General features: G+C 37.7%; 1 protein-coding gene and 1 long non-coding RNA gene across 6 annotated transcripts in view; one reads left to right on the forward strand and one right to left on the reverse strand.

Moving 5' to 3' along the window:
* Nucleotides 1-21,810, forward strand: part of GABRG2 (gamma-aminobutyric acid type A receptor subunit gamma2) — a 123,306-nt gene extending 101,496 nt beyond the window's left edge. For 3 of the 5 annotated variants that reach the window (XM_060144159.1, XM_060144161.1, XM_060144163.1), the window contains 4 exons: nucleotides 10,207-10,359; nucleotides 15,670-15,875; nucleotides 17,918-17,941; nucleotides 19,375-21,810. In XM_060144159.1, the coding sequence (XP_060000142.1) occupies nucleotides 10,207-10,359; nucleotides 15,670-15,875; nucleotides 17,918-17,941; nucleotides 19,375-19,650 (659 nt within the window). In that variant the 3' untranslated portion in view covers nucleotides 19,651-21,810. The remainder of the gene's footprint in view (nucleotides 1-10,206; nucleotides 10,360-15,669; nucleotides 15,876-17,917; nucleotides 17,942-19,374) is intronic. The other 2 variants (XM_060144160.1, XM_060144164.1) reach the window with 2 other exon arrangements.
* The window catches only part of LOC132517272 (uncharacterized), a 273,893-nt gene continuing 261,938 nt past the window's right edge, over nucleotides 15,320-27,274 (reverse strand). The window contains exons 3-6 of the long non-coding RNA XR_009539661.1: nucleotides 21,156-21,362; nucleotides 19,435-19,644; nucleotides 17,240-17,406; nucleotides 15,320-15,812 (exon numbers count right to left, since the gene is read on the reverse strand). This is a non-coding gene — a long non-coding RNA (uncharacterized LOC132517272). The remainder of the gene's footprint in view (nucleotides 15,813-17,239; nucleotides 17,407-19,434; nucleotides 19,645-21,155; nucleotides 21,363-27,274) is intronic.

Raw genomic sequence — 27,274 nt, forward strand, 5'->3', positions numbered from 1 at the left:
CTTGGTGTTCTGGTTTCTCATTAGGTTTCTCAACCTCTGTGGTGTCTTTTCTTTAAGCAAATGTCAGTGCCTGGGTTAGACTAAGCACGTCTGCCTTCAAAGGCAAAGTTATGCCAGGCCCATTGAAAGAGTGAAAAAAAAAATGAGAAAATAAAGTATTTTTGCTAATATGCTTATTTCTCCAGAAGAGTTTTCTGGGTTTTGATGTACAATTACTAATAATATTTCTCTTTGTCTCCTGACTTTGAAACCATTTGTGAGATGCATTCATAAATTCAACAGAGTTCAAATATCATCTTCATTGCTGGTAGCATTGGTTTAGAGGATAAATTTGTAGTCAGAGTTGGGATTCTTACTGTAGCTCATCCAAATCTAATCTTTGGTATTAACCAACTCAAAGGAGAGTTGGGTGTGCAAGACCAACATACTTGCTTAACTGGCTGGCTCCCACTGAGTCCCTGTAGCAGGGACTAAGTGAGATAAAGCTCTAGATTAACCTCTAAAAATTAGTCCATGGTTTGACTCAGGAGAGCTAACCAAATGGAGAACAGACACAAGTGACTGTCAGATCCATCTAATAAGGAAACACAAGTAAGGAAATTGGCTAACTGTGCCAATTTCATCAATCAGATAACACAGAATGAATACATTGGGAAGAAGTCAGCGGGCAATGTTTTCTATCCAGTACTTCTGAAAGGGTGGGAATTCCTATTTAATAGGTCAGGAAAAAATGAGAGATGATGAAAACCTGTGGCCGCTTATGCCTAAAAACTTCATTTTCCGGGGGCTGAACTATGAACCATGCCTTTTCCTACTGGGAAGTCTTGCTTCTTTCCAAAGATGATGCCTGGGATTTCTACTCGTCTCCTAAGGAGTACAGTCTCATCATTTCTATGCCAGAATGGCAAAATATAACATATTGGTCACTTTTCTGTAGCCCTGGGATGATAACTGTGACAAATCAATTGAAATTTCTAATTACAAGGAGCATAAAGTCCTTCCCCAGCTAGCATGTACCTCAGGTTGACTGGAAGTAAATGACTGCTATCTTTCTCAGGATTTCTCAGATTTTCACTGATACCTCCATTAAGCCAGTCTAATTTTCTTATCAAAGTTGACAGACAGATATTACTCTAGTATGGTGTGTGTTTCTTATTGGTATCTCTTTTCTGAGCTATTAAAAATATTTCCAGTCAGCAACTTGAAGCCAGGAGAACTAAGTGGAATATGAATTCACATTTTAAAATTTTGCCTGAAATGAGACTTCTCAAAGAGAAACATTGTGAGATCTGGTGGTATCACTGTAATATGCTACATAAGGAGTAACCACACATAAAAGGATATTTTGTTACCTTTCGATACCAAGCCATGTTGCTATGTAATTAGTCTGTACTTCAGAGTCCAAGTTGAACAGAAAAGAATATGCAATTCTTGTGACATAAATTTTTGAACTGTATTAAAATTATATGTTCATATAAACAAGACCAAGGCTGACTTCTTAACTATTGTTCCTGACAGTTGCAGGTAGCCTTTTAACAGAGGCTAACAACAACAAAAATCACTGAACAGGAAGCTGCATGTACCACTCATCTATACACTGTCTCTGAAAGGTGACAAAACACGTTCCCTACCATTAGAAAATACGGTTTTTCACCACAGCCCTAGTGATAGGTGTGATTACCCCTATTTTACTGGGAGAATTTGAACAATTTACCCAAATCCCTGCACCTTGTTAATGACATCACTAATACTTGAATTCTCAGACTGGATCCTGTATATTTTCCACTACAGTGAACTACTCTGCCCTTATGTAAAACACGTTTTAGTATCTAGTCAGATGTTTGTAAGAGTTAAGTTTAAATACACTGGGACGTTGCGTTTCTTTTGAATGGATCAAAGTAGCAAATGCATTCATTTGTATCTTCACCTTTAGATTTCTGAGCCAGAGTTGTTTTATTTATATAAATCCCAAGGTGGATTCATTTGCTACAGTGTGGGAATTTGATGATGGGCTCAAAATTACAGAAGCCTCGTTGAGCTAAGAATCAGTGGTGGCTTTTTCAGAGGGTAAGGAAGAGAAGCTATTACACTAATACAAAGAGCGTTCTAGGGTTTCCCTGGTGGCGCAGTGGTTGAGAGTCCTCCTGCCGATGCAGGGGACACGGGTTCGTGCCCCGGTCCAGGAGGATCCCACATGCCGCGGAGCGGCTGGGTCCATGAGCCATGGCCGCTGGGCCTGCGCGTCTGGAGCCTGTGCTCCGCAGTGGGAGAGGCCACAGCAGTGAGAGGCCCATGTACCGCAAAAAAAAAAAAAAAAAAGAGTGTTCTAGAAAAGAGTGCAGAGAACTGAGATCTTAGCAAATACCTAGGTCCTGTTTGAACCTAGAGAAAACCACTGTCCGGAGGCTTTGCCAGTATTGAATTTCCTTTCATCTAGAGCTGTTCTCCAAGAGGAAAATTCTAGAATGGTTGTTAGGCTGGCATTCTAGACAAATGAATTTCAATCCTCCTAAAAGTAACAGGTCTATTATATAAGGTTTAAGAACAAATGAGAGGAATTTTTCTTGTTATGATTGGGGCCCCCAGTCATCCATACCAGCTTTCTATATTAACCCCATTCAGTAATTGCTCAACTCTCTGCTGTTTTGCTTTTTCTCCATGATCCTTACCACTGGCTCAAAATGGGCAGGCTGTTTACTACAAAAAGAGTACTGGTTTGGGAGGCGGGAGTCTTGGGTCTGCCACTCTGTGTCCTTGGATAAAACACCTGTCTTTTTCAATGGGTCTCAATTGTTTAACCTTGAAGAGGATAGACTTGATTGTATAAACGCTAGGACCCTTTCTAACTTTCTCTTTTGAATGTTTAGTAGCACTTCTATGCTTGTATGTGCCAGAATGGTGCTCATTATATTCCACAGATTACACTACTTTGTCATCATAACTGACATTAATAGGCCTTTTACTGTGTGCCAGGAATTTACCAGGCACGTCATGTATCTTAACTCTTTTTATGGTCATGATAACCCTATGAGGTATATTCTCTTATCATCCCTACTTTACAGATAAGGAAGAGAGTTAAGGCACTTGCCTAAAATCATACAACCAGTGAGTGACAGGACTAGACCTTTAGAACCCAGCCTGACACCACAGTCCTTGCGGTGGACACTTTTGATATCCCCTCCTTCCCATTACCTATTCTGAGCTGGTGCGCCCATTGCTCGGGTGCTGCAAGGGTTGGCTGCTAGCAGCTCATGACTGTCCGCTTCTCTGGAGAACTGCCTTTGACCAGCCTAGAGCCATATGAACTAGGAGATTAAGACCACCCCACCTTAGCCTGTGGAGTACAAATGACTGCTGCTCTGGCCTCAGGGTGGGACTAACTCTGTGGCACAGTTTGTTCCAGAACCTCCTGGAAGCTCTCCTCCTCAGGCTGAAGCAAATCCATGCTTAGCTTTTTTCTGCTGCCCTTGCCTGCTTCCCTCACTCCCCATTTTCTAACAGCTAAACCCCAACAAGTCACCCTTGCAGGAATTCTGGACTCCACCTTGGCTTCTAACTTGAAGCAGCTCCTGTTCTTCAGGACAAATCTGTGCTCCCTTTCCTCAGTGCAGACAGTCACAGGGAGTTTTGAAAAGATAGATTTAGCCTGGAAAATAATTATAAATTACACTTTTTATTTTTCATTGTATTCTCCCCAATTGCTATTTTGTTCTTTTTTCATTACCATATGAGCTTGAACAAACAACAGATGAAATAATAATGGTGAAGTTTTGAAATGAAAGCACACGTATTAGACTTAATGTGGAAGACTGTGATGGCTTTTTCAGCCCTTTGTCCTCTTCCTTCCCTAACTGCATCTAGCTGAGACGCTCAAATCACCAATCGATTCTTTAATAAGCCAGAATGGTGTAGCCACTCTGATGCAGCTGATTTTTCTTTTTTTTCTTCTTGGCAAGCAGCTAAGACTACTAACAGCTCACTGTGTCCTTATATCCACATCTTTGGGGATTAAGTTCAGTAAGGTATCCAGTAAAAAATATTTCCAGAAGCAATAATTTCTAAAGTAACGTTTAATATTTTAAAAGCCCATGTTGATCTCTGCCTTGGTCTTAAATGCTTTGGGTGTATAGTTCATCCGGAATTCTTTTTCATGGCCATCTGAGCTACAGCATTTATTCATTTAACAAATAATTGTTGAATTCCTTCTGTGTACCAGGCACCGTACTAGATGCTGAGAATGAAATAGTGAGCTAAATAGCTATAGCTACTTCTGTCATGGAGCCCATGGGTTAATTATAGTCTAAAATGTAATTCAATATTCATACCAATCATATACTTCCAATTAAGATCAGCTCTATGAGAGTCATGTGGTGCTATGAGATCTTACTGAGAACATCTGATCGAATAATGGCTTCTCTGATGATGGGATACATTAATCGGCATCCGAAGAAAGAATGGAGTTAAGTAGAGATGGGGATATTAGACTTTGAGCTGAGGGAATCAGCATGTGAAAAGACCCTAACGTGAGAGGTAGCAGAGAGCATTTAAGGAAATGCAAGAACCCCAGCTGGAGTGTAAAGAAATACTATTTAAGATGAAGCTGGAGAATAGTCAGGGAAAAGACGACACGAAGTCTTACAGGACAAGTTAAAGACTTTTAATGTGTCCTGATATCAGTGGACAATAGTGGAAGGGTTTGGAGGTATATGTATATGACATGATTGGAGGTGTGGAAAGTATTTCAGAAATTGGAGGCAACATAGGCAAATGAGGACAAAAGAATGAACAGGACCCCTCGGGAGAGCAGAAGGTAAATCAGGTTGGGTGGGCATAAAGTGGAGAGATTATAAATGGTGTGAGACACAGCTGGGATGGTTCATTGTGGACCAGGGCAAAATGGACTAGAATCACGTGTTGAGTAGAATGGATTTTATTCTGAAAAACTTGAAGGGAATGGCATGAGCATAAATGCATTCTAGAAGGATTAGCTTAGACCAGCACTGTCCAATTGAGCTTTCTATAATTTAGTAACTTTTATAATTTTATATATAAATATATAAATAGCTGTTAAGCACTTGAAGTGTGGCTCGATCAACTGAGGAAATAGAATTTAAAATTTTTTTTAGTTTTCAATTTTACTTAAGATGGCTACCACTTAGCACAGGTCTAGTCACAGTACGGGGTATATGTGTGCAGGGTGTGCTGGTGCTGGGGGCAGCTGGAAGGTTGGAATGAGGAAAAGGATTGAAGAGATAAGTTGGGAATCTGGGAGAGATATGATGCCAGGAAGAATAAAGACAGGAAAATCATAGAAGCATGAAATGAAAATATTTACTTTGTCTAGGGCTTAGAGAACATGAAGGGAATAATGAGAGGGAGAGAAACCTAGATTAAACTCAAATTACAGACAGCCTTGCATGCCACACTAAGGAGTTTGGACTTTCTGTGAAGAGAAGCATGGATCTCTAAAGGTTTGGGAAGATTGACATTTAAGAAGAACTTTCAAAAATGTGCTTGCCAGAAACTTCATCTAATCAGGGTATGTAAGATAAATTAGCATCTGTGTGCTTTATTAGAGTCCTTGTGCCTTGGAGTAGTGACACTGTATTCATATGTCTTTCTTAGCCTGAGGACTCCCTCATGGCAAGGATTACAGTTTAGCTATTTTGCCCTCTCTTGACCTCCAAGGACCTAGTTGCCAGAAAAACGCTGAATGTAATTCCAGAAGAGCTGAGCGCCTAAGCCATGACTGGGAATGGTTGGTGAGTGACAGATGCAGAAACACTTGGGAGTGACATGCGTAGACGTTAGCAGCTGATTGAATTTGAAAGCCTTTCCTCTCCCACAATGCTCTAGGTGCATAAGGTCAGGGATTGGGATTCTGCCCAAGGACTGGGTATTCTGCTCATACTTTTGGGCACGGAGCAAATCTTGAAAACAACTTGGTGCCAATTGAAAGGCAATATTTAATAAACTTTTTTTTTGCAGTGTTTATTCCAAATATCTAGAAGTAAAATATATTATGTGCTTCCAGGTTACCTTCCAGCTTACGTCAGTGTACACCCCTACCAAGAGTGTGTAGCTCTGTTCTCTGTCCATGTTTTGTCAGTACTAGAAATTACCAGTTTATTTTTTTCCCTGATATGATAGGCTAAGAATGAAATACTATTTTACTTTGCATTTCACTGATCATTACTGAAGTTGAGAATCTTTTCTTGTATTTAGTATCTATGAATTGTCCATTCATTTTTTTCAGCCCAGTTAAAAATGTGGGTCTCTTTCTCAATAATTAAGAGCATTACTTATGTATAAGTGATATTAGCCTTAGATTTATTTATTTGGGAAATATTTTATTCAAATATGGTATTTTGCCTTCTAAAATGATTTAAAGGAAAAATACCTATAATACAGAAGTTCTAAGTTTTACATGGTAAACCTGTAATTTTTTTCTCCTTTATGTTTGTTTTATGGTGTACTTGACAAAGCCTTTTCCACACTAAGGTTATGAAGATGTTCTATTATATTTTTTCCTTAAGTAGTATTTATATTCATGCTTAAATCTGAATCTTCAGTAGATCTTAAATTTATTGTTGTGTGTTAGGTGAGGTACAGATCTAATTTCAGAAAACACTTTTCCGAAATGAAGTTGTAGCCAACAAACTCTCCTGCCTGCCTGTGGTCAAAACCAGCCCTGTGGAATTATGCCTCAGATTCAATGAGGAGTGATAAAGGAAGATCTATTGCACTGTCTCAATACATATCTCTCTCTGTCTCTCTGAGTTGTAGTAAGAGACAAAATAATCTTGTTCTCATTTAATCCATTTAATTTAGAATCAGTCTGTGAGATTCCATCGGTCTGTATCTCCACATTACCTTATATAGTGCTCTTTGCATAAAAATGATTAAAATATTTGTTGACAAATAAAAAAGAAACTAGAGAAAGGAATGTAAGGAAGAGAATATTAACACTAATTATGCCTTCAACTTAACCTGGTGGGGAATATATACTCTACTCAACTATATTTAAGTAGAGTAAGAAACTTGGAAGAGGAACAAAGTAGTTTTAGTTTTTTCAGCATCCTGACAAAATGTTTAGGAGGTTTAAAGATAATATTTGCAAACCATACAGCCCAGTGTCTGCACATAGTAGGTCCTCCTTCCTGGTAAACAGAAAATAGTTATTATTTCAGGCATTCACTGGAGGGGAAGATGTCTCTATCACGGACTCTTTAAGTTTTTAAGAGGAGATAGCTTCATGTATGAAATAAGAGCCTAAACACTCCAACAAACCTGAATTTTAAAGCTTTCAAATGGTTAACATCACAACTAAAAAAATAATAACTGAAGTTCATTATTCACTAATGTTGCTGTCTTCCTAAAACTAGACATAAGAATCTTACAAAAAATAAAAACTGAACATTAATGGGTGTTATTCAACTTATATGTCTTCTCTACTCAGTCACAGCCTCTGTGTGTTCTAAATTAGGACAAAAACAGGGAACCAAACTAATTTATAAAATGCTATGACTTTAAATATCATATGTTAGAATAAATCAATAGAATAAATTTGAAGTGGCTGAAATAACCACCTTTGACTTTAATCCTTTTGGGCTTGGGGAAATCACTGATGTGGCACTTTCAAGAGATTTGATTTTATAGGGTTCTCAGCCAGAGAGTTTTTAAAAATACAAAAAGTGATAGAGCCGTAGATATGACAGGCATCAGGCTGTCACTGTGAAACTGCCTTGCTTTTAAATGGCCTGTTCCCAAGTTTGAATCCATAATCTAGTGACAGAAAAGCTTTGGATTTGCTGGCAAAGATGAAAGATGCTCAGAAGCTATTACCTTAAAATAGAAATTGATAGATAAATAGGCTGTAGAAGTTTAGATTCTGACCTGAAGGGAAGTGGAGAATTAAATTGAGATAATTATCTGTTCACTTGAGGCAAAATTAAAGTTCACCTTTAAAAAGAGTCAGATCATTAATGCCAAAGTGTAGATTCTCATTCACTTACATGATAAGGAGTAAAAAAGGAGTTACTAAAATTGTCTAGATTTATCTAAAATACTATAATTCATAAAGTTTCATTTAAAAACATGTTTTAAATACACAGAGTATTCTCAAGGACTTGGAAAATAGGGAGAAAAAGTGCCCCTGAATATTAGTATTTAAAAAGAAAACGTCTCTTTCTTTGTGTTTCCTATGTAGAATAAGAAACTTGAATTCGCCTCTGGTATTGTGATCAAAGAAACAGGAAAGAAAAAGATAGATATTAATAGGGATCATCTCAAGTTAAATGTCTTTATTCCTCAATCATCGCCTGCGTCTGTTATATTCTAAATTAGAACAAAGACCAAACAAATTTATGAAATGCTATGACTTTAAATAGCTTAAGTCCAAATAAATCAACACAGAGAAGCATCATCTCAGGGAACTAACCAAAATCTAGTTATGCTCAATAAGAAAATTCCTACCTTTAACTTTTCAGGGATAATTGCTGAATAATGGCTAATCACTGCTCTTGGACAGGGAACCAATATTCCCATGGGAGCCTAATTCCCTAATTAGTGTCTGGGTCACTAATGTTGCCTTAACCAGGATACTGAATTAGACAAGTGACAGTCCATCAGTCCACCGAAGGGCAGTATTAGGATGTATTCATAACCCCACTTAGGAAACACTGCAGGGTTAGAGGAGTCTTTACTCCCTTGAAGAGTACCCAGTGAAGGGTTTTCTATCTCAGCAGCTTAGAAGGGTGTGGAGTGAAGCTTGAGAGGGGGAAGGAAGAAGTGGACTAGGTAGTAAAAATCCACCCAGCTAAGTCAGTCTTCTCCCCGTGAAGCTTCTAAAGCACCTTATTTTCGAATCAGATCTAAATCATCTAAGTAAGTAGAGAAACACAGACATGAAGCCAAGTAATTCAACTAAAACACATGATTTGGATTTCATTGTCCATGCATTTTAGGACAAATCACAATTTAGTAAAGAAAAAAGAAGCAACATTTGAAAAGTGGTCTCATGTTTTGCCTCACATTGGGAGAGCGTATATAGTCTTTGAAACTGATGTTGTCAAACAGTACTATAAAGAAGCATAAATATATAGTAACTGGGATATGTCTCTATAGTATATTTTCTAACTTCAAAAATTAAAATTTTGTAAAATTTCACTTGGAATCATACAAAATGAAAGACATGGAATTTTAAAAACAATGCATGCATCATGATTTTAACGAATCAGAGACTTGGGATTATGTCACATTACATTGTTCTCATGCATAGCTATACGGTTGTTCTTGGGTTCCTTGATTACTCTCTGTATTATTTACATAAACTCCTCTGTAACCCAAATGTTCCAGAATACAACTTCTTGATTTTTGTTTCTTTCTCTATATTTAAATATATTCATTCATTTAATCATTTACTCAACAAATGTTACTGAATGCCTATTTGGAATCAAGCAGGATGCTAAGTACTGATAGGGCAATGATGGGCTAGACGAGGCAGTCTGTGGACTCATGAAGATAAAGTCTAATAGGTGGGACAGATATTACAAAAATAACCACACGAATGAATAAGAAATTACAAACTGAAGTTAACTGCTATGAAGGAAAATCACAGGATTCAATGGATATATGAGAAAATGACTCAGCACAGAAATGTGGTTATAAACTGAGTAAAACAGTCATTTATTAGTACCAAGTACTAATAAATATTTCTCTCTGGTTTGATATTTCTGGTTTGATATTTATCTGGTTTGATATCTGGTTTGATATATCTGGTTTGATATTTCTCTCTGGTTTGTATGGAGAAAGGTCCTGAGAGCAAGAGGAAATTGTTACAAACCTTAGGATTCACCGCAGGCAGGTGAGAAAGGCACAGAGCAGAAACACTGTTTCTTTTCCTCTCCACCAAACAAAAAATTTCACATTGTGTGTATTAAGTAGGCAGAGAAGGCAATGTCAAAAATCACACGAAAGAAGAAAATACGAGCAATGTGCTCAAAAATATTTCCTTCCATCAGTAATCACATTGCTTCTAAAAGGATCAGAATTCAGTACAGGTTGGGGTTTGCTTTTTGTTGTTTCTGTTCTTAAGGCAGGTGGGTTAAAACTTTCAAGTGCACATACGAGTTATATACATGCTTACTTTCAAACACTTTACAATTTTGTTAAGGGTTTTCATGGTCCATCTTTGTTCTGTTCCAGGGGATTACGTGGTCATGACTGTCTATTTTGACCTGAGCAGAAGAATGGGATACTTCACCATCCAGACCTACATCCCCTGCACACTCATCGTTGTCCTATCCTGGGTGTCTTTCTGGATCAATAAGGATGCTGTTCCAGCCAGAACTTCTTTAGGTGAGACACAATTCTTTGTGTTGTACTGTCCCAAGGTAAGTACCAAATATGACTAATCTTTATTCCCCTTTAAAAACTGACTTGCTTTTAATTCAGTCATCAATTACATAGAAATGCCATTTGTTTCATTTTAAAGAAAACTAGCATATTAAAAAAAAGAAGCAGTGTATAAAGTTTCCTAGTTTTGTTTTGCTAAATTACCTCCATAGGCTTTCTTCAGTAAGTTTTTAAGTAATTTAAATTAACTTGAGGGGTGAAAAAGAAACCTTTTCTTTTCAGTAGATTTTTTTGTTTTGATCTTGGGGCAGTAGTACACTAGAGCTGCTCACACCAGCTCATGAGAGCTGATTGTGTTTATCTTTTCCCCACGTTGTGTTCAGTGATGCCACATTGGTAGTGAAATCAACCATGGTGAAAATATTAACAACATGGAAATAGGCAAACACTAAAAATCAGGGGCACCTTTTCTCTAGGGAATCAATTGTTACACATTTACTAGCACACCACTGGCTATTGATTAATTTCAACATGCATAATTATTGTGACATTTGAAGACATACACACACAGTAATTGGCTCCTTATAGAAGAACCATTGAAAAGATTATTTGGGGGAAAACATAATTACCTGTGAAATTCTGGGACCCCTCTCTCCACTTTTAATATTATTTACAGTTTGCTCGATCTCTTGTATATGGTGATACCTGCCTTGGAGTTTCACATCTTTTTCCTCACACAAGGAAAGAGGACTCACGTAGATTATGACAAAGCCACAGACTCACAGGGACATTGGAGTCTAGGCCCATGAATAAAATTCTCATACTACATAAAATTTCCTAAAGACTTAACTAAAATTACTGAAAAATGAATTATAAAACCACTGTCCTCTTTTATCATCTGTATGAAAACTTGAACCATATTTCTTGCTCACTCTTTGACTAGAGAGGCAGTATCATGTAATAGTTAAAAGCTTGGATTTTGAAGTCCAGAGAATCTGGATTTCAACCCACACATATGGTATGGCCTTGGATATACCCTTTAGTCTCTACAAATCACATTTTACTCACATGTGAAACATATATCATTTCCTGTACCTAACTGTGGGGTTTTATTAGGTGAAATTAGGTATTCCATGCAAAGTTCACAAGGCATAGTAGGGCCTCAGAAATGTTAGCATTTATAGTCATTTTCTGACAAAGTGATCTGTACGACGTTATTAAAACTGAGGGCAGAAATGATTACTGGGAAAAAAAGACATCATTTGCATTTTTGTTCTCCTCCAAACCTAATTTAGTCTCCCATCTGTTTCAAAATAAAGTTATTTTGAGTTTTTCTGTTATATGAGGTACTTTATGTTACAGGCTCTACTTAACAATTATAATGTCCTGTCTAATGCTACATGCTAAGACAAACCCAAAATGTGCTGAGTCTATTACTTAAGGACTATTACCTGTGATTGTGAGTAGTGTACTGCATTACATGCTTATATGTCTGTTGCATCAGAATGTAAATGTCTTTTTCACTCCCAGTATAGTGCCTGGCACATGGCTGGTACCTCAGTGATCATTCAAGGAATGTATGCACTTATGAATGGATGGAAAAAATGCACTGATGCATTCCAATCTACCCATTCCAAAAATATTTTAAGGGAAGGATTTTAGATCAATCTATTCTCTTGAAGTCTAGTTCCTGCTGGTCAAAATCCCTCTTAAGACCACTCTAGTAGCTCATTTCCACCACTTATTCAATGAGTGCTCACTGGCACAAGACCATGGTGGGAGAAGGGATCAAGGTGAGTGGGCTGAGGAACAAGGGACGGGTCCCCAAGCAAATAGCAGGTAGGTGCTCCTCTTATTTGTTGATCATTTACTATAAGTCAGGCGTCTTCAACATGGTCCCCATGCTTTTTCTACTCTTCACAACAGCCTCACATAGAAGTTGTAATGATAATAAAGGTTATTATCACACTTTTAGAGCTAAGGAAGCAGAGGTGCTGTAAGGTTAAATGACATTTACAGGGTCACACAGCCAGCAGAGAGTAGATCTGTACCTTGGCTGACTGACACCTAGATTTGCTCTGGGTGAGACCTTGTTGAAGGCCAGTCGTGGGAAAAGGTAGGGTGCTGAGCTGAGCTGGTTTCTCTGTTTTAGCTTTGCTGTCTCACTTCTTTAGATCAGTGCTTCTTAGATTTAACTGTACATTTAACTCAGTAGGGGGCCTTCAAGAGTACAGCTGCCATAGTCCAACCTGAAGAGACGCTTATTTAATTTGTTGACAGCATGGGCTGGGTGTCAGGATTAAAAGAAAAACAAAATTTCCCAGGTGATTCTAATGTGTGAGCAGGTTTAAGAACACTGACCTAGATTTCACTGAGTCCAATTGCCTTTTCCAGTGTTTACAATCAAGAGTTGAACCAGATGACATTAAACACCTGTGAACTTCAAGTTTATTGCCATTGAAAAGTTAGAGAGCCAAGTTATTTGATGAGTGAGATAAATATACCCATGTGGCTCAGAGACTGACTGCTTTCTAAACTCAGATCACCACAGAATGGGGAATATTCGTTTTGGAACTTATAACACTTGAGTATAGTTTGGTACACAAGTGGTAGCTGGTGAGGTTTAATCGTGATGTAAGGATGATGGATGAAACAAGGACAATACGAATTGGTATTTTTCACCCAAGTTATGAGGTAAGGTAACATGCCTGAAGAGCTTACTTCACGCCAAAGCTGGAGGAATGGAAAGAAGCTATGGATCTTTTTCATGTATCTCAGGTAAGAGAACTCTAATTTCTTTGCTTAGCAAAACTTGGCTTAAACACATTAAAAACAAATGAAAAAACCACATCAGGCGATCTTGTTGTTGGTTGGCAAATCACTTAAAACTACCATTTGTCTATTCTTCATTGTTCTCTTCTCTGTGGCTCCAGGCAGACCTGAAAATATCTTGAAGCATTTTTTTAAGATTCTTCTTTTACATGGCTGTGATGAACTTCCATGTAGCCTAATAATATGAGACAGGCCACATTGTCTTAAGTGAACTTAATAATATGAGACAGGCCATATTGTCTTACGTGAACTTATCCATGGTATCTACTGTGAATACTGGCATTTTCACTTCTCATAGGTCATATGTGGTTTGAGGCCTGAATGTGAAGACCAAAGTGCCAATTTAGTTTTGAAATTCCCCCACAAAAACATCAGCTGTGATTAGGTATAATCAAAAACTTCTACATGAATTAATGTATAGACAACCTAAGTGAAGCTTTTTTCTAGTTTGAGAAGCAGATCTTTCTTCTCTAAAATAAATGATAATAACGCCTTCTATTTATTGAGACTTTACTAGGAATTGTCACTCTATGTGCCTTATTTAATTGAGTCTTCCCAAGAGCCTTAGGGAGTTCCCCCAGTCACTACCATCCCCAGTTTGTAACTGAGAAACTTGCCCATTCTTATGTTTCCGTCATGACAACATGGAAGACCTACATCATATCCCAAATTAGGAATTTACAATAGCTCCCAGAACAAAGACAGACCATGAAAACCCTTAACAAAATTGGAAAGTGTTTGAAAGTAAGCATGTATATAACTCGTATGTGCACTTGAAAGTTTTAACCCACCTGCCTTAAGAACAAAAACATCCTGCGTATTATGGACCTATTTATAGAGAGGAAATACAACAATGTGGTTCAGAGCATTGCGTTTAATGTCAGACTTGCTAGGCTTGTATGTCATCTCTATCACTTAACTAGTTTATTCCTTCTGTACTCAGGTTTTTTCACCTGCAACAAAACAAAACAAAACAAGGATAACAGTGCTTACGTCATTGTGAGGATTTTGTGGGATAATTAATTATACAAGTACTTAACATAGTACTTGGCCAAAGGAAGAGATTCTTAAGTGTTAGTTTTAATTGCACAGAACAGTATCTATCTCCCCCAAGCCATCAATGTGGATTCCTATTTTCAAATGTAGGTTGAGTCTCCAGTCTTTCATATATACACTATTCTTCAATTGTTTTATTTATTCATTTGATATTTATTGAGTCCTAGCACTATACTCACTACGGGATTACAATGGACATCAAGATATATTTCTTATCTGTTGTCACAAAGTATATAGACTAGACAGGGAGATGGATGACTCCACCATCACTAACAGATGCAGAAATTTAGACTGTTGAAGTGACTTAAGTTCCTATAACTGGAGCTATAACCTATGCAGATACTGAATCTGTGTTGCCTTTATTATAATTAACATAGCTGTTACAGAAGGTAAGCCCTTGACCCTTCCCCTGTAGATACATACAGGTTGTCTTAATTTTGTTCTTTGTTATTAAACAGTTATTGGGGAGGACTTGTTTGCTTGGGCACTGTTGCACAAGGGGGAAAAGAAGTGTTTTGAAATCAGACATTTAATTTTTGTGTTTAAATCCTTCTGCTACTTTGCCATCTGACATGGCACTGGTCCTTTAGCCTCCTTTTCCTCAACTATAAAATCAAACTGAAAATATCTGCTGTAAAGATTCAAAGGGAGAATGCACATAAAATGCTTATCAGAGTGCCTGGCATGAGGAAGTTTTCAGTAAATATTAGTTATGATATTACTTCTGAGATACCTATTTTCATCACAAATAGCCTCTAAAGAATTTATCCATCAGAACATGTCAGTCGTACACAACGCACCTCCTCTATTTAATACTTTTAAATGACTTCTCTTTGCACTTTGAATAAAATGCAAACTCCTGTGCATGCTCTGCATGATTGAACTTCGACTTCCCCGCCCATCCCCAGAAGCCAGGTATTTTAAAAATTCAAAAACAGGTAAGGTTTCCCTTCTTCAGAACCTCCCTTTAATTTATTTAGTGCTAATAGCCAAAAGGTTGGTTTCTTCTAATTTTTTAAGCTTCGCCTTAAATATCACCTCCTCAAAGAGGCCTTCCATCTAAGTAAGTTCTCATCATCCCTGCTCTTCTGCATGGCACGTACCATAATTTCTAATTATACTTTTCTTTGCTTACTTGATCCATGGTGGTGTCTTTCGCTGAAATACGAGGGACATGTGGGCAGGGACCATGTCTATTTTATTTCTCAGCACATTTTCAGCACGTTTCTCAGTACATACGGTAGATGATACGTAGTAGGCGGGCAATACACATCTGTGAACTGAGTGAATGAATCTGAGTTACACCTCCTTTCCCAACACTGAGGTTGCTCCTCAGAAGTCACAAAACACGTCTGGTTTTATTAGTGACAGTTATCCCCCTTGCTGGTGTGGTCACATGACCTGTTCTGTTGTGTCTTCCTGCAGGCATTACCACTGTCTTGACGATGACTACCCTCAGCACCATTGCCCGGAAGTCGCTCCCCAAGGTCTCCTATGTCACGGCAATGGATCTCTTCGTATCTGTTTGCTTCATCTTTGTCTTCTCTGCTTTGGTGGAGTACGGCACCCTGCATTATTTTGTCAGCAACCGGAAACCAAGCAAGGACAAAGACAAAAAGAAGAAAAACCCTGTATGTATCATTTCTTATTGGGACCTTTGACATTTGTATGCACAGAGATCACGTGGTTTTGTTTTGGTTTGGTCTTGCTTAGCCTGTCTGCAGTCTATCCACACTTTGGGCTGCAAGATGAAAAGGGACTGTGTGGGTTTGGCCAGGCCATAAGGATTCATTAAGGTCATCAGTTACTTGGGAGAGACCTGATTCACTAAGGCAGACTCTTGCTCTCTCTCTATTTCATTGCTAGTATAACCATGGCTGAACAATGCATTCATCTTCTAGTAGCTTGTTATTTTAGGTTTCATTGATTTTCATCTTTCTGCCTCTTAACTAATATTTTTAAATTATTGATGTTTTAACTTAAATTTTTCATCCAATGATTTCCAATAGGAAGCCACAAGGTTCTTAAAGTTTCAGGGATCACCACACTGCTGCAAATAATGTGTGTGTGTGTGTGTGTGTGTGTGTGTGTGTGTGTGCATTGCCAGAGGATTTCTATTGGTTTTATAGTTAAAATGTATTTTTTTAGCCTCCCTTTTTTATTTTCTCATATATAAAATGAGTATTACAAAAAAGACATATCTTATGAGGCTGCTGTGAGGAATAAATGGGGTAATGGATGTAAAAAACATTACACAGTACTTTACAATTATAGTTGATGATGGTGGTTGATGTTGATGATTTACACAGTTACCAACCTGGATTGAGTTCAGTGACTTGGAAACAGGTAGGATGGCTTCACCTTGCCACCTAACTTTAGAGTTGATGAAGCATAAATATAAATGCCTAAAGCAACTGTCTTTTATTATGGATGTTGAAAAGAGCATGTAGCTACCCGTTTGCCCACTTAAACACAGTGTTTGGTTCATAGGAGGCCCCATGAAAATTAGTCCATTTCCTTACAATACTGGGGCAAAGGAACTCCTGAATTTATAGCCTTTCCTGGTCTTCTGCTCTAAGGGCTATGAGGGTCATGATAGTGGCCAGCTTTCTGACCCACGGGCTTTGGGGAGCTGAATTATAACCACAGAATCTAGCTAATGCTAGACTGCATCCTGATGCATCTCCAGAAACCCAGGTGAAATTCTACAAATTGCACGTGTTTATTTGAATGTAAGACATTATATAACAGGTGAAGAAGCATCATTATTCTTGATGATTAATGCAAAAGAAACTGTTATCTTTAATTGCCCAAATATTCACTATACTTTATGCAGCCCTTTCTTTCTCTGTCTGTATTGCCTCTCTTTACCTTTGCATTTTCTCTATCCTTAGTTTATTTTCCTTGTTGTGTTGTTTTTTGTTTTCTTCCCCTCCTTCACTTGCTATTTCATTTTCCCCCCAAAGATGGTTCCACAGACACTCAGCATTATTACCTGGCAGTAGAAACTGGGATGTGAGGACTGGCTTAGGACAAAGCCCTCTGGTCCTCTCTATTGTGGAGTGGATTTTGTTGCAGAGATACAAAACACTTGGATTCCTTAAGCTAGGGTCATGAGGTGGCAGACGAAAAGAAGGCAGAGGAGAAAGGGAATTGAAGAATCTGCAAACATGAAATTACCTGAGAACTTCATGCATTTCCCCCTTTTAAGCCAATTAGATGATTTATCAGAACTATCAAGAGCCCAAGCTGTGAATGAGAAGCTGAAATTTCATTTTCCCATTTAATATGCCCTTGGGTTCATTGTGTCAGGGCTCTCCTAGTAAGGCCTCCTTGATGATAATTAGAAAATGAAATCAGTATTTCTGATCAGGGAAAACGGGCAATAGAAAGCTTCCTCACACGTGAACAATACTGGCCTTTGCAGTTAGATCACTGTGGATTAATTTACTGGAGATTTCACTAGCAATCAATCACCAAATTTCATTGTCCAACTTTAGGCATATGCTTTATTCCAAGCTCAGAACTGTCCTTCTTTGTTTACAATTTCAGTTCATTTCACTTGCTATGCTTTCAAAATGTATTTTTAATTTATCTTATTTTGTCTCTCTTTTTTTTTCTTCCTTTTTTCATTAAAAAAATGTGATTCTCTTTTCTGTCTACAAACCCAAAGCTTCTTCGGATGTTTTCCTTCAAGGTATAATGTTTTTTGGAATGGAAATTCACTGCATGCAACTGCTGAATTTGACTATTAATGCTTACATGGTGTTTTATTTATTTTTTTATGAGCAGACATTTTAGCATTCCACTAGAGGTAACACATTTAAGATGGAGAAAGTTCTATAGATTTCTAGAATTGATTCAGCAACCCTACATTAATTCAGAGGTTTTGACCTAACGTGAGGCTAAAAATATCTGTAAGCTCTATGAGATGTCATTAGTAAAGTGGGCCTCTTTAAACGTCAAAGCCAAGACTTACCCTCTCCTCTCAGATAAAAATGGAATCCAGTTTCACTGGTTGTACCTACCATGTCCCATATATACCATGTATGCCCTAAAATTTGACTCTGTAAATCCTAATTCAACAAAGGATTGTTTTTCAATAAGTACCTGCAATCATCTCCACTGACCTGAACTCTACCTGTCAGTTCTATAAAAATAATACAGTCTTTTTGAAATGCTTTAAGTTAAAACACCCATCCCTCCCTTCCAGGGTGATCCAGGGGCCTTTGGCTCTACCATGCAATATTTAATGAGATTTCTATTCTCAGCTGGATTCTGATAGCTGATTCACAGACAATACGATTTGGATTTATATTACCCTAAAACTAACTCATCCAAATTAACATTAAATAAATGTTTGAGTTTTCTAGCAATTTTGTAACTGGTGCAGCAGAAAAGATTAGATTAACATTTAGTTAATTGGTACTAGTTTCTTCTCATGCCAGACAGAGTTTGATAGCTAGTAACATTTAAAAGAATTTTTCACTCACATGTAGGTTAATCTTGCTGACATTCTGAAGCTTCTAAATGGTGAACGTTAGACAAAGTACTTATATATTCCATTAAAACATAAGTAAGTCATACCATTGTGGTATAAACTCAGGAAACTTCTACATTTATATATATCTTGACATTTTCTATTAAAAGCATTCAATACATTTGCTCAGTGTAATGGGGTTATAGTATTTGCCTATATAGATGAGCATGACAGAAAATTTGATTTCAAAATTGACGCGTTTTTATTTCTCTGTTCTACTCATGTGCAACACCATTAAATGCCTTCATGTAACCAACCTCACATCTAATATTTACTAGAATAGGATTCCATGTAGCTGTGTGATTTAAATCTTTAAACTTTGAGTTCTTTTGGTGTTCAATCTTCTTGCTATAGCTATTAGCTTGGTGGTATTGTTTTCAGCTGCACTGCTTAAGCTCAAAATTTGAACTCTGCAAATGTGCTATCCTTCTAAGTTCAATTCTACCATTGTAGATCATGATGTCATAGCAATTCCCTGAGTACTCATTTTCAGATTCATCATTCACATTGGTTGACACTGTGGAGAAATGGTCTAGGATTTAGCAAGTATAACTAACTCTGATCCCCCTCCTTCCCTACCCTTATCTCAGGCCCCTACCATTGATATCCGCCCACGATCAGCAACCATTCAAATGAATAATGCCACACACCTTCAAGAGAGAGATGAAGAATACGGGTATGAGTGTCTGGACGGCAAGGACTGTGCCAGTTTTTTCTGCTGTTTCGAAGACTGCCGGACAGGAGCTTGGAGACATGGGAGGATACACATCCGTATCGCCAAGATGGACTCCTATGCGCGGATCTTCTTCCCCACTGCCTTCTGCTTGTTCAATCTGGTTTACTGGGTTTCCTACCTTTACCTGTGAAGAGGTATGGGTGTTACTGATGTGGGTCTTACTCACTAAATCTCATGGAGAGAGAATGTCCTTTCTAAGTCCACTTATATAATCCCCTGAGTGGTTTATAATACTCTGAATTTGTTTCTGTGTTCTAACCTGGTAAATTGTATTCATGTCATATGGTTTGCACCCAACTCTCCCGTGGTAAATAAGTGTAATTTGAGCTATACTGTCTGCTGTGTCTCAAACCGGCAAGGCCAAGTGAAATTAGAGCAGGAACATTGAAACCAAACAAGATTTTGTTCTCCACGACAGGAATTGCAATAGTGAAAGCCATGACTATTTACAGTGGTGGTATCCTTACTCAATTCAAAATACAGTTAGATGCAAAAGGTCCCAAACTGTATCCTCTGTTCATCTGGGGTCAAGTTGTGGTAAATTTGATCCCAATAGGAGGTCTCCCTTATCTGAGAAAAATCACAACCTGCTTTAAATGTAGGAGCCTACACTAGAAATCGATTTCATCTCCAGCCCAAGATATGAGGAAAATTTCCTCCACATCACATGTACAATGATGTAAATATTTCAGTAACGTAGAATGCTTCAAGTTTAATGCATGCATCTCTCTAGAGCCAAAACAAATGGATTGAAGTTAACATCATAAAGTATTTTATTCTGTGTCTTTGGGCTGTAAAAGAATCATGAATGTAATTATAAGGGTTTAGGGTTTGGAATTGGAGGGAGGAATTTTCTCTACCTTCTCCCTCATGCATGAAGATTCAAACATCTTATGTTTTCCTCGTATGAAACATATTGAAACACCTTAAGTAAAATACAGACTGGATGATTGACATCTGCCACCTTGAAATATGCCCAGTTTCATAGAGAATAAAGTAAATGTGTGTGCTCGCTGCTACTTTGTTTCTTCTTTTTAGGATGATAGGTCATAACAGAACTTACTCTCCATTTCAAGATCTGCTTCTAGTGACTGTGAATGCCTTGTGGGCAGAATCCTTGTCATTTCCTCTTTGGGTCCTCAGCACCTTGTATAGTGCTTGGCACATAGCTGGCGCTCAATAAATGTGGTTGGAAGTGAACTGGCTTTCTATGCTTCTGGTGAATCTCTCTGAGCTGGTCTGGAACCAGTGATTCATCTTCTCACATAGGCATTAGGCAGTGCTCTTTGATCTTGTAGAAGTAAACAGAAGGATCCAAAGAATTTTGGCTATTTTCGTTCCTTATCAAACATTTACTTTAGGCAAAGTCCATACTCCTTTTAGAACAATATTGACATCCTCCATTTATGTACAGAAATGAGTCTAGTAGGGCATAATGAGAACCTGTGTATTATTGTTCCAGGTTTGGAGGGGAGTCAGCTCTGACCCATCCACCCCTTCACTGAGGACACATGACAGACACAAGCAGGAGTCATACCTGACTGGTGTTCAGAATGGAGTAATCTACGCTCTGTGAAAACCAAAATGTACTGAAGTTAACATTTAAAAAAATGAAAGAACAAATGAAAGACTTACATGGAGGTTGAGCCTATGACTGTGTCCTCATTCAAGGATATTGCATTCACATGAAGTGGTGGTCCCAGACTTCAAACATAATGAGTTGAGCTCCATGTTCATGTATTCATCCTGAATCCTTATTTTTTCTAAAATAGCACCCTTTGCAAGTTCTTCCTTGTGGCAATCATTGCTCTAGGTCAGAATTCAATCATAGCTATAGATAATCTAAAAAGAGTAGAAAAGAAGAGAAAGTGGCATTGTTAATAGAAAACCATGTAAAGTCATGATCAAGTCATCTGGATGAATCTTGAAATACATTTAGCTGCCAATTTTACAAACCTTTACTGTATCAGTGCTCTAGTATATAACCTCAAACACATGTAAATAGAATTATTTTCTTGTTTTGAATTGTTAACATATTAAATGTTGACTCTTTGGGAGAGTTGTTGGCAAATTTTCAATGACGAGAAACATGTTATTATTGTCGACTTGAAATGTATTCCGTTAATGGGGACACTCAAAAAAGCTAGCTTTCCAATGTGTGCATAGTATTGGCAACATGAATATATATTATACATAATCTAATTCTTAATTATCAGCTGCTCCTGGTCTATGTATTTGAAAACCTTTTCACAAAGGGAATTGCTTAATATGTGGACTTTTACAATAAAAATGCTGCATTCTAATCTATGGTGTCAGGTCAGTGGTCTGGTTGGACTTGTTTGTCTTAAAGAGTGTGACCCCTCTTCCCTGTCTCATTCTCCAACACTTCCTTCCCTTTATGTGAATTGTATCTGTGAGCAGTGTGATCATGTTTTGCATGATGATGCTCCTCACTTCAAAGAAATGAAGAGATGTGTTTGGGGTGTGGAGTAGAGCTACAAGACAGAAAAGGTATGAAGTGGGTGAAGCTCAAGACTTCTGTGCCTAAAACTTTGGCGTGGTTAAGAATATGGACACTGGTGTCAGACATCATTGGGATCCCAACTCTACCACTGACCAGTTGTTTGACAACTGTCAATTCAGCCTTTATAAGCCTCCATTTTACCAGCTGTAAATTAGGTATAATAAGGCCACCCCATGTGGCAACACCAGCACTCTGCTGCCTCCCACTCCCATCAGATCAGCTCTCTAAAAGCATCCAGCACTATTCATATGTCTTACATGTGGCTCTGTAGCATGATGTTTCATTTTTAGAGTACTTGAATTGCAAACCTTCCTTTAAACTATAGGCTGAAAATACAAATCTCTTATTGAAAGAAATCTCACAGATTATTTTCACAGCCAAAGAACACTTCTCTGTAGCCCCCAAAATTAAAAATATAGGGGGCCAGTATCTTATTTTCTTGAAGTCCTTTGAAATTCTCAGAAGAACAGAGTTAGCATAACCCTTTACAAACACAGCTGCCGTAACCTTCCACTAGCTGTCATTCGCTTGGCCCCTCGTGGCTTCCTGCGTCCAATTTAAACATCTATTTCTCACCTTCCAGACACGTAAAAAAATTAGTTTTCACTTTGGTCTTGTCTTCTGTCTAACTCCTTGACCTTATGTTTAGCTAAGTACATATTCATTGTATGGCCTTCATCCTTTTTTAAAGTCTCAATATTATTCTGACTAGTAGCAGCAAGTTTTGTCTCTAATGAAGGTCAAATTAAATTTAACCAAATGATGCGGTCATTGGGGATTATGTCAAAAATTGTTCTCTCTATGACTGTCACTATGGATTTTTGTTAAACATGTAGAAGAAAGAGAGAATGACCTAGACCAACAGCTCTGCTAAATATTTTTAATGCTCATTGAGTTGCCAAAGGTCACACAGCCAGTTAATGACAAACCCAGGAAGCCACCCAAGTATTACTCTTTCTACTGCCCCTCACAGTGTTTTAGGATTTGGAAGTAAAATTGTGGAATACATTATTATCTTCCTGTTAATGCTTTTTTCTTTTGGATCTGCCAAATTTGAAGACGCCTTCTTTCTCTGATCTTGACTTCACTTTAATTGCAATGAGATAAATTTTAAAATATGTAGCAACAGAGATAAGTTGATAGATTTTACATTTATTTTATTCTCTAATGTAATGAGCAATCACTTTTCAGTGTTACCCACTGCTTTCAGAATTCTGTTGCAAAGAAGGGATCTCCAATCATCTGAAAAATTGTAGACCCAGAGTTGGCCTTTGTCTCTCTGAGCTTGGAGCAACAGAAAACCAGAGTTTCCTATAGCTAGTCTCTACAGGCTCGTTCTTTCAACTATATCAGAAAAGTGGTAGGAACGCTCTATTATTACTTGGTCTGAGGTTAGGAACCATAGGCCAATTACAAAATCCAGTTGTGACTTTCTTGCTATTCAGGATTTTTTTTAAAAAAGGCTTTTCCTTATTATTGTTTGTATAACAAAATGGAAAAGCAGAGGCTCTTACTCCAGATTACACAGGTTCAAATCCTGGCCCTGCCAAGACTTACTATCCAACTTTTCTCTGCCTCGGTTTCTTCATCTGGAAAATGGGGATAATAATGGTTTATAACCCATAGTTTTATTATATGGAATGACTGAAGCAATACCAAGGAATTACTGGATTGTCAGTCATTTTCTTCAGCACAGATACGGAATGTCAGAAAACAAAGGGCACAAGGATCATAGTCTACTTTCCTTAAGAATAACGATTATCATTTATGAAGTTAATTACTACATTTTTCCACTGTAGGAATGCAGTACAATAAACATCTTTACTGGCATCACACCATACTTAGGAAATTCCTGTACATAAAGCAAATTATAGAGCTAAGTATCAATAAATAACTATTCCCAAGTGGAACAGTGTATCATTTAAATCACTATACGTGGTATGCATGAAGATAAACATGTAGATATCTTTTGAAAATTAAACACCATGATTTCCCTTAAAAATCCCCAATAAGATGATTACTAAATAAACATGCAAAACATTATCAATAAATATGTAGCTCTATCTTAATATAGTATTTTTTTGCAATATAACTAAGTCAAATACATTATTTTGTAGCTAAGTGTTAAAAATCCTTAATGAAATGAACATGAGGACTCAATCATTACTGAGGACTCTTCCCATATAAAAAGAAAAAAAAATGTCACTGGACCAGGGATAGAGACTTTAGGTCATATCTGAAGATTTTCCAAATATTCCTATCTTGGGAGACTCAGTCTCTCACATGTGAATGAAAGGGTTTAGTCTCTTCTCCTTCTGACATATCTTAATTCTATCACTCCTCTGCTGTTTATTATGGTATGATATTATTGATTATCATCTAACATTCAGGCTCTCCTAAACTCTGCCATACCTCCACATAGCTGTCTTGACTCATCTGTCCTATTTCCTCGAGTCTTCTCCAAAATAGTGCCATATTCCTAGAATACCTTTGTCGCTCAACATACTGAAGAGTCACTAATTAAGGATTCAACCTGGTCCATGAAGTCTTTCCAGTGTGACTAAAGTACGATAGGCTATTTTCTTTCACCTCCTCCAGTACTTGATCTGATTTTTGAATAGTCTAATCCTAATGTTTACCTCAGCTAAGTACTTACATTCATCTAATCCTCTTAGTAAACCAATTTTAAATGAACCATTCTGTGACAAGAATATGATATAAATAATTCACTATCCATTTGCATCTTAAATCAGGTTTTTTATCCTCTGTATATACAAATTTGCTATACAAATTTGCCTCATAGGTTTTTTTCCTGTTACTTGTATTTTTTACGGGTCTGTAAATAAGACCCCCGTCAAAGAAGTTTTGATTAAGCATCTATAAATTCAGTTCAATATAAAGCTTTCAGTAAACACATATTGCAAGTTTCACATAGGGCACTGTGAGTGTGCAGGAAGACATGCATTTTAGGATATTATCTGCTTCAAAATACCCACAATATGATAGAGGAGTCAGACAAGAATACAAGTAACTATAATAAAGCTGCACAAAGTAGTTGCATGTAGAAGAAATTGTTCTAACTGTGGGTGACCCAGAAAAGATTTCCTCTGTAATACAAAGCATTCTACCGTATGTGAGGAGGACCCATTACTGCTTTAAAACTGTCTTTCTGACTACTAATGAACGCCTTGTAGAAAATTTGAAAAATATGAAAATGCACAAAGAAGAAATATTATCCTTTATCCACTAGCAACAGTTAACCACTAAAAGCATCATTTATCTTTTTCTCCTTTTTCAGTTTTCTTTCTCTATATATTTAAACAGGCAGATGATATATAGATAAATGATACATAGATAAAGGTGTAGACACAGATATAGGCATAGGTAAAATACATAGGTATGTTTTGTAGCCTGATTTTTCACACAATTATGCATGTGTGTGTACATATGTAACAAAAATGTTTTCTGGCATTCTATTATATCACACAGCTATAGTATAATTTATTTAGCCAGTCCCTATTCTGCTTATTTTTGTGGTTATAAATAATCAGTATCTGTATATATATCTCAGTTACTGTATATATCTCCCAGCATTTCTACAGAATAAATACCTAAAAGTGGCTTTAATGAATAAAACGGTATAAGCATTTAACAGAGTCCTGGCAGAAACCAGATGGTACACTCAGACGGATAAGTGAAGAAAAATTAATGAAGGGGTTAGTTGCAAAGATGTGGGCAAGGTTAAGACCCACCAATAAAAGGATGATGTAGTACCATGGGTCTAACAACAGTGGAAAGTCATTATTGCCTGAATTAGTGTCCTATTGCCACTGTACCAAATTACCACGAACTTAGTGACTTAAAACAGCACAAATTCATCATCACGTCTGAAAGTTGGAAGTCTAACTGTCTAAAACAGAAGTGTCTTCTGAGCTGACTTTCTGCTGGATGCTCTAAGGGAGAATCTGCTCTTTGCTTTTACAAGTTTCTAGAGGCTTTCTGCATTCCTTGGCTAGTGACCCTCCTCCATCTTCAAAGCCAGCAATCACATCAGTCCAACCTCTGTTTCCTTCATCATATCTCCAATTCTATCTCTGGCCTCCCACTTACACGAACCATTGGGATTACACTGGGCCCACCCACATAATCCTGGATATTCATCACCAGATCTTTAACGTAATCACACCTGCAAAATCCCTTTTACTAAGTGAGGTATATTCACAAGTTCCGACGATTGGAACATGAGCATCTTTGGGGGACAATTATTCTGCCTATTACACCCCTCTAGTCCTGAAAAGTGCAAGAAGGAGGAGCAGTAATGGAACCTAGAAAATACTGTGCAACAGAAGCCACCCAACAGGAGCTGTGGATTTAGATAGATGATATAGCCACTGCCAAATAGTGGTCAGGTAGAGAGGGAGGGTGAGGATATTACCCAGCATTCTCTCTTCTCCTCATAAAGCATCCCATTGGTCAAACCAAATGGATAGTATTAGAAGGCAAGGAAACCCACCCAGATAGCTTGGGCCAGAGAGGTCAATGTAGTAGGCGTACCACATAGTGAGGATGGTGGAGAATGAATCTAGAGAAATGGATGGAAACTATCCGGCAAATCTCTCCCAACATTAGCACATGTAGCACAGCCTCTTTGCACCCTAGCTGTCGTAACACTCTGATGATAAAGGTGAAATTTAGGTCATTTCAATGGATTCCTATTCTATGAAAAAAGTAATCTTTAAAAGGAATCACAGTGGAATTCTAGAGACCCATATATTTTATACCATGTGTTCTACTCAGCACAAACAATTTTCCAATTGGCTTTATAAGAGTCAAGCAAACGCCTTCAGAAAACTGCTTTCTGGGAGTTAATGTGGGCTGATAGCCATGGCCCTCTGGTGAGCCCCATGGCAAGGATGCCAAGTCAGGCAGTGATTTGCAGTCCAAAGCAGCCTGGAGATGTTTTAACAGAGGGTGGACCTTCTGATCCAGTATTTCTCATCTACTATTGCTCAGTTTAGAAGGAGACAAGGCTTCTGAGTCAGTGGGAACCCAAGGGTACAATTCTATACTGGGTTCAAGGCTAAAAATAGCAAAGCCAGAGTCCTGTTTCTGTAAACAAAATGACTATAGGACAATTAAAACTTAACTGGCATAACTTAACTGAAAGTGATTACACCTGAACCATTTGGCGAATGGATAAATTCAGTAGATGCTTTGAACCCAGTGTCCA

The sequence above is a fragment of the Lagenorhynchus albirostris genome, chromosome 3, assembly GCF_949774975.1.
Source record: "Lagenorhynchus albirostris chromosome 3, mLagAlb1.1, whole genome shotgun sequence".
NCBI lineage: Eukaryota > Metazoa > Chordata > Mammalia > Artiodactyla > Delphinidae > Lagenorhynchus > Lagenorhynchus albirostris.